Source organism: Morone saxatilis, unplaced genomic scaffold, assembly GCF_004916995.1.
Source record: "Morone saxatilis isolate NCDOM2014 unplaced genomic scaffold, NCSU_SB_2.0 Contig5, whole genome shotgun sequence".
In the NCBI taxonomy this organism is placed as follows: domain Eukaryota; kingdom Metazoa; phylum Chordata; class Actinopteri; family Moronidae; genus Morone; species Morone saxatilis.
Genome location: NW_023340095.1, coordinates 20,666,142 through 20,674,325, shown reverse-complemented (window position 1 = coordinate 20,674,325; position 8,184 = coordinate 20,666,142). Strand labels below are relative to the sequence as shown.

At 38.2% G+C, this 8,184-nt stretch overlaps 1 protein-coding gene across 1 annotated transcript in view; it reads right to left on the bottom strand.

Annotated features, from left to right (window-relative positions):
• Positions 1–6,959, bottom strand: part of slc15a2 (solute carrier family 15 member 2) — a 14,975-nt gene extending 8,016 nt beyond the window's left edge. Inside the window, 10 exon segments of the mRNA XM_035677186.1 lie at positions 820–909; positions 1,031–1,114; positions 1,245–1,327; positions 2,208–2,285; positions 2,362–2,452; positions 3,008–3,107; positions 4,193–4,285; positions 4,762–4,903; positions 6,418–6,528; positions 6,956–6,959. Of these exon segments, the coding sequence (XP_035533079.1) occupies positions 820–909; positions 1,031–1,114; positions 1,245–1,327; positions 2,208–2,285; positions 2,362–2,452; positions 3,008–3,107; positions 4,193–4,285; positions 4,762–4,903; positions 6,418–6,528; positions 6,956–6,959 (876 nt within the window).
• Positions 6,960–8,184: the final 1,225 nt, after the last annotated feature.

The window sequence follows — 8,184 nt, the reverse complement described above, 5'->3', positions numbered from 1 at the left end:
TTGCTATTTCTACGCACTAGAAGAAGAAGAAAAAGGTAAACAATGGCGACCTCTTTTTTGATTTTCCAAATCGGTCGCGGAGGTTCTTCCAAATTTTCCAGCATATGGCCCCCCTCATTTCTGTGTTCCTTCATTGAAGGATCGTACAGATGCCTGTAAGAGGCGCACTTGCTCAGAAAGCTTGCCCTCGAACTCGTCCATCTTCCTGTTCCTGTTGTTGGCGCGCTCAGCTGAAAAATAAAGAGTCTTGCGCGACCTGGCCTAAATCCTGGCGCACCAGCGAGATCTACATCATTTTGACGTCACATTGTCGCGCGACAGGTCGGGAACGGCGAGTATACAAGACGCTTTAGTCTCTGAACACTACATACTATAATTCACATACAACACTTCATTTGGATAGTCAACAACCAGTTTCTGACATTACACCGCTGTGGTTAAAGTTTGATTATAGGCACAAGAAACATCTTGGTTAGGGTATGATCATGAACACATTACATATACTTTAATCTTTTAAACATCTACAGACGAAGCGAAACATCTGAAATGTTACAAATACTCCTGCCTACCAGCACCTTTAAAGGTCATTAATTTATATATTGTATCTTTTTTGTTCAATCTGTACAAAAGCTAACGTTTAAAAGCAACAATTTGATGGTGACCTTTTTGGCTGGGTCTATAACTTTGTTGTGGAGTTTCCACTGGTTTCCTGGGATTTAGTTTTACAGGTATGTGGTCATAAACCTCCCTGAGGAGGATATGGATGTCTGAACCAAAGATAATGGTTAATAGGTTAATAAGTCTCTCGTCCTCACGTACCTGCTGATCAAACAGAGCCCAGAACATTGGCAGCGGGATGTAGAGCACCAAAACCCGGAGCACCATCTTTATCTCCTGGATCAGACGCTTCTGTTAACACACGAACACACAGGTGGACGGGTTATTGATGACCAACACTCTTTTGACTTTTTCCAGATGGACAAATACAAATGGTTGTATGAAGAGTTAATAGTAGGAATTATTTTGTTACCGAGTACTTCTCGTCAGCCCAGTCCAACCAGTGCTTTCTCTGAGGCTCATACCTCCGTCTCTGCCAGCGGTTTTTGATGGCAAACTGCAAACCGAAAAAACAGAAATTAAAAAATAACCTTTATTACAGCACAAAACGAGTTTTGGCAGTAAATAGAGATGAATAAATCAGTTTGCACTTTCATAAATCATTTGATACGATTCAGATGACTCACCCCAATGCAATTGCAGACTTCCAGCAGGATGTTTCCCTGGGGAGGATTCCTCTTGTACAGGCTGCTGCCGGCAATGAACACAACTGTACAAGATGGATGAAGAGTTAGACAGTTTATGTTGGAAATGGCTCAGCTGTTGTGCAAACAATTGCTCCACTTGCCTGGTATCAGGAGTACCACATGCTCATATCAGCTATATGTATTCCCTAGCCAACAAGAGGAAACAGCAGATTCTGACAGAGTTGTTTACCATTTAAGGATTTCTGTCCTCTTACAGTGGCTTATGAAATGTTGTAAACATGCCAAGCTTTAGTCTGGCAGTTCACACATTGAAAGCCGTACTTTGTCTCACCCACGCTGCGATCTGTCCGCGGCCCCTCCGGTTATAAAATCAGTTTGTTTTCACAGTGAGCGGTCAGCCAAGCATGAATCCCATAAGGTCCAGTGGGGACGGGGATTCAGAGGCAGAGACAACTGCCTGTCAGGACGTATGTGGAGGGGCCTTGATCAAGAGGAAGCCCAGCCTGTCAAAAGCTGGACTTCATACAAACATGCTCTCAGCATGCAGATCGCAGCCTGAACTAATTTGGGATAATGAAATGTGACAATTAATTTGGACATTCCAGTTGAGAACCGGTTCCAAAATGATTTGATCCATCGGAATCGTATGCCTCAGTTCAAAAGCTTATCAATTCCTTTCATCAATGCCGGCATGTTTTTCTGACAGTTGCACATTGCAAAACAATGATGTCAAACTCATGCGTCTACACTGCTAGAAACAATCCAATGTGTGGCTTCATTTGACGATGAAAGATGACAACAGCACAGATAAGCATATACGCTAATGGAATTGGTATCAAGACATTCTTATGGATTCTCATCCTTATTCACTGTCCGTGCTTTCACTACTATGTGGATTACATCTGACTGGATGATGTTACAGGTGGATGGACGTGGACTCACCTAAAGCCACGACCATCAGAGCTGCAGGAACCCCGAAGGCCAGAGCGTAGCAGTCACCACCGAAACACTGCACATCACCTGCGGCAGCAAGTCCAACGTTAGTGGCATAACACAGTGATGTTCAGTGAACCACATTAGGTATATGAATGCTCACCTCTCAGTACGGGTGTAATCACAGTTGACAAGAGGCTCCCAGCGTTAATTGACATGTAGAAAATGGAGAAGAATTTCTGCCTCTCGCTGACCTGGAGGTGATCAACAAACTAAAGATGAGACACTGATTTGATCTGAACATTGTATTTTATGATATTTCAGTCCCCATTAAGGTTTCAGGCTAGTTTTCTAAACACTGTGATTACTGTGTAAAGCTAAATATAAGAGACACGATGCAATTCTAGCACTGCAGAGATTTATGTAACCCATTTTTAATTTGTTTTTCTTTTCTGGCAATCCTATATTAAAGCTGCTTATTTGTTACTTTATAGTCAAAACTAGTACAAACATAAACATTTAAAGCTCTGTTTGGTCTATAACATCGTACTGAGTGCATAATGGTGGCATAACAGTTAAGCAGCTTTTACAGACACCATTACTTTAATTTATAAAAGTTATTTGCTAATTCAATCAAAGTCCAACAGCAAAGGATGGTCCTTTGAAAGACTTGAATGAATTTACACTCACTACCGATCTGATTTTTCTAGATATACATGGATTTTAGTGGCTACATTCACAGATTATTGTTATTACTGTGTCCTTTAAACTGCGTTTAAATTTTCAAACTAAAGAAGAAGAAGCCTTACATTCTCCTCGTCAAACTGGTCTCCTCCAAACGCTGCCACACAGGGTTTGATTCCCCCGGTGCCGAAGGCTATGAGTATCAACCCTACCATGGACAGAGCGCTGCAACACACACAGATGATATATAATATATATATATATATATAGAGAGAGAGTACGTATTAACTGTCGTAATAACACTACAGTATTAGTATATTCATTGATTCGTCAATCAATTAATCAGAATATTAATACATTGTGATATCATTCATTTATCGGGGGGGTTCTGAACTGAGAAAAAGCTGCTAATCTAGTTTTAAAACAATTTTGATTAATTTGATTCATCTATTAAAAGTTATGTAATTTATTTATACATTTAAAAAGAACTTTCAAATATATTTTAAAAGAACATAGTCATACAATACAGTAAAGAGGAGGGTAAAGAGATGCCAAACATTTGTTCCAGTTTCTAAAGAAGGAAACTTTGATGTTTTCTCAGACTGTTTGAACTTATGTACATGCCATACAGTCTAATTGACTGTTTAATAATTTGTAAGAGTAATTTAAGTAATTTGTAAAATAGAGAAAATAATATAAACATATAAATATAACATATAAATCGATAATGAAAATAATCATTGAAAATGATGATCTCATGTTGAAGACCTGAGAACCACTGCCTACATCTCTATTATATTGAGCGATTCAAAGTGAAAAAAAAATGGAAATTCAGTCTGATACACAGTAATGATAAAGAGCGCTTTGGCTACATTCACACTGTAGGCACAAGCGTCCCAAATCAGATTTTTTTTTTGCTTACATGTGACTCAGATCTGTTCATGACAGTGTGAACAACACGGATCACATGGAATCTGATCTTTTCACATACAGGTCTGATTTTTTGCAATGTGACCTCAGTAGTAACAGTCATCCATTTTTATGTGATTATGTGAGTCACTCTAGATCAACATCTGTCATGCTGGTCACTTCAGGACGGTGACCTGTTCACACAGGAATATGATATGGGCCAAATTTAGAAAGTAATATGAACAGCCAAAAAAAATACCAAATCTGATCTGAGCAATAAATTTAGAATTGAGCACTAAGGCTTGCAGTATGAACATACACACACCTTATTGCTCTGTATAACATGACTGAACTCAGTTTCTGCCTGCTCAAAATAAGCGAATCAGCTGCTGATAACTTACATGTGCACATCGGTGTTCCCCACAGTGGGAATGGCACCCACCGACTTGACCACATGGCCGATCACATACACAATGGACAGGTAGACGATGGTCCTGTGGACAGCAAACTGTGATTACGTACATTCAGATTGCACTCTTATTATATCTGTGAGTGTGTGAGTGTGTGTGTGTGGCCCGAGTGATTCATCTCCACTAATAGGTGCTGTTACACAATTCAGACAAAGCTCCCAGGTTAAAGGGATGAAACACTGCATGATGTATCGCAAATTGAAATCATGTGCCACAGATGACGATGCATGATGATCATTTCTATTAACTGCAACTATTTTGTTTTATTTCTTAAATTGTCACACCCCATCTATGACACTATGACACCTAACACACCTCCCGTGACTTTTTTTTTGTAGTAGATATAATTATCTGGACACATAGTTTTCAGCACACTGCGGATGAGTTGCTTTTTTAATCTAGCTTTCAATAACACATAAAACTAAAACTACTTGCTTGATACCTCTGTTTTTAGTTATTCTGTATGAATGCACACAAGGATGAAACACACAGGGACTCACTTGAATTTTCCAAGCCAGGAGTCAGCGATGAGAGCTCCCAGTATGGGTGTGAAGTAGCAGAGGCTGCTGAAGGCATGGTAGACAGCGGTGGAAAGGTCCTTGTCCCAGTGTAGGTATGTGAGGAAGTAGAGTGTCAGCACCGCTGAGAACAAACACACTAGCATGAGCTGTGACCCAGCTCAGGGGATCGATACTCCCAAGCCCACATGTAACGTCGAAATACCTCAGAACATGTCAACAAGATCTGTTCTATCCCAAAGCATCTTCCTCCATTATTCAAACCCACAGATTTATTTTATTTAGTTCATGCTAAGGAGAGCCCAATGTTTCCAAAGATATCAAATTTTTCTGGCTGAATTTGGAGGGAACGTGTATAAAATGATGGACAAAACATCTACAATATTTCCATCTGATAGAATGGTTGGGTTTGAATATTTAACTTATTTAACAAGCTAATTGAAGAATAGGGCCAAAATGATACAATATATATATGAGATACCTTAAAGCCACTGCAGAAAAAAATAAAGGGGATGTAGAGGGAAGATCTCCTCTGTTTGCTGTTGTTACCAGCCTGGAGGTGTTTTTCATGACAACATTAGCCATTATGGATGAACAGGAGTCACATGTCCATGTTTACCATTAACCTTGTAAGCTGTTTGTCCAACATCTGCAAGTATCACAGCTTATATTGTAAACTCTGCAACCAGAGAACCTGTCGCGCTAACATATACCACTTTGTCTGCCATTTGGTAGAAAACACTGAATTATATGACCCAAAATGTCTTTAATCAAGGTCCACTTTCTAGCTTTTTCCTGAGCTTCCACTCGCATGTTGTGGTCTTCCTGAACAGTTGGAGTTTGCTGCGAGTTGAGATTAAAAGCAGACATTGAGATACGCTTTTGTTTTTTTTGTCAAACTATGTTAAGAATGAACTTTGACAAGTTCAATCAAAAGCTGTTCAGTTGCATTAACAGCATGTTATATACTGTACAAGTTTAGTAGTAGTAGTTTCACAGTTAGCAGTCCCTCTAGGAAGTTGCATTGTTTCTGTTAGCACTTTGCACAAATTCAACCAATCACTATGAATTCTACACAACGTCGCAATTTTGTCTAATCACCGCAATTATTCTGAAAATGTGACCAATCATTGTTATTTCACCAATCAGAGCAGCAATATAACCTGGAGGGACTGAGTTACTGTCATGGTAACAGAGTGCATTTTAAAAGGAGTTTGGTTTGGCGTTAACTGATGTCTTTAACATGATCTTTACCTATGTAGAGTAACAGATTACATAAATAATAAATAAATATATTGATAACAACAATAATTTGTAACCGATCTGCTAAAGGAATATATATATATATACTTCTCCTACAACTATTTTGTAGTGTGTGTGTGTGTGTGTGTGTGTGTGGCTGATTGAAGTAATGTGGCAGACAGACATGTCATGTGAGGGCAAGACAGAGACTCCAGCTTTATCTGTCTATTGTAGGTCCTCTGTTTTATTGTCAATTTAACAAGCTGAGCATCATTACCTATCCAACTTTGTGTCAAGCACTAAGCACAAGAGCCAAAGCCACTGAGTGAATACAGAATCTTGTTCCTTAGGTCAACCTATACTGCATCATGTTGTCCAGATGGAAGGTTTGCATACCTTTCATGCCATAGTAGGAGAAGCGTTCACAGAACTCATTCACCACTACGAAGCAGATGCTGGTTGGGTAATTGGTCCCACATAGTTTCTAGAAGAGGCAAAGTTTGTTAACTGAATGAGGTGCAACATATAAACATACAGTTTGAGACATAACTCACACACACACACACTGACAATAAATAAACCCCTGTCTAATCTCTTTTCTCTGAGTCAAATATAAACAAAAACCTTTTGTTCAATCAATAGTTTTACTATCTCTAACAGAGAGTTGATCGATAATTCGTTATGGAATGGTAGGAATGTGGCTGTTGCTTTCCTCCTCTTAGTCAGTGACTTATAAAGTAAATCATGATGCAGAAATAAAAGTTACACAAACTTCTGATACAATCAGCTAAACTGATGAAAAATGTCCAACATAATCTTATAATAAGATAATAAACTACAGGTTTTGTAACTAATAATAGTATTAGTTTATACTTATTAGACCAGCAGTTAGGAAACATGAGTCCCTTAAAATATGAATGAATCCTTAATTTACCCATTAAAACATACCCAACACCTTAATTGTGGTTTAAAATGATGCAAGCCAAACCCCTTAAAAACTTAATTTGAAAAGCCCTGTTTAATAAAGTACAATTCAAAACACACAATACGCTTGTATTGTGTGTATATATATATGAATGAATAAACTTAAGAGCTGAATCATTTAGTTGATAAGTCAATCACAGCAGTTGTGATAATCATTTAGATAAATCATCAAGTTGTGTTTTCTAACACATTTGAAGACATAACCTTTGGTTCTGGGAACTTGTGATCAACACTAATCTATTGAATTATCTCATCAGTTCATCAGTTCATCTAAAACATAATCAACAGATTAATCAGTAATGAAAAGAATGATCAGTTGCAGACCATGTAGGCTCCACACAGTAGCATCACCAGACTTTGCATCACCTGCAACTTTATAAATACTGCTTACATACTAACGTATCAATAATTTGACACTTAGTAAAAGTTGTTCAGAAGAGTACTCTTTAACATTTGAGTACTTTTAATACTTTTAATTTAATTTACTGCTAAAACTTTATGTCTATGTTCAAGTAAAATTTGGATTGGTTGACTTCTACTTCTAATAGAGGAAGCACTGCTCTGGTTTTGGTGCTGACTGGTGCATCCATATTGTAAAGAGTTATTTTTATGCAGTATTTCTTCTAATACTTATTTCAAGGGGCAGTTCCCTCAACAGTACAATACAACATATTTTCTCTTTTTCCTCTAGTAGCGTCTACCTCTGCAAACAGTACTTTTGGTTGTGTTTGTCTTGGTTTTGAGGAATCTCTCTCCAAGCTTTCTGCCTCCAGCACACTATTATGGAGATTGTTATTTTGTTTGCAGACCTCAAAGCAAAAAAAGTCAACATGCCTTTCACAAAGTCTTCAGGAAATTTGAGCTTTACAGCTTTTTTCATGACAACTGAGTTAACTCCATATGCAGAGGAGGATAATGTGATATAATCAAAAGCTTAATTAGTAGCTGTTGGACCTTGAGATTTGGTTTTGTCAATCAGTGTCTCACTTGTCTCACTCTTAACAGTTGTCAGAGGGACTATTTCTTCAGCAGAAAGTAGTTTCAGTGAAAAGTGAGGCCAGCAAAGACAAATAAATCAGAACCATGGCAAACACAAAGAAATGCGCATGGATACTGTGCATGGACAGACACCTCCGGGGATGATAAAATAGGGTTTCTCCTATTTTATTTGGGTGACAT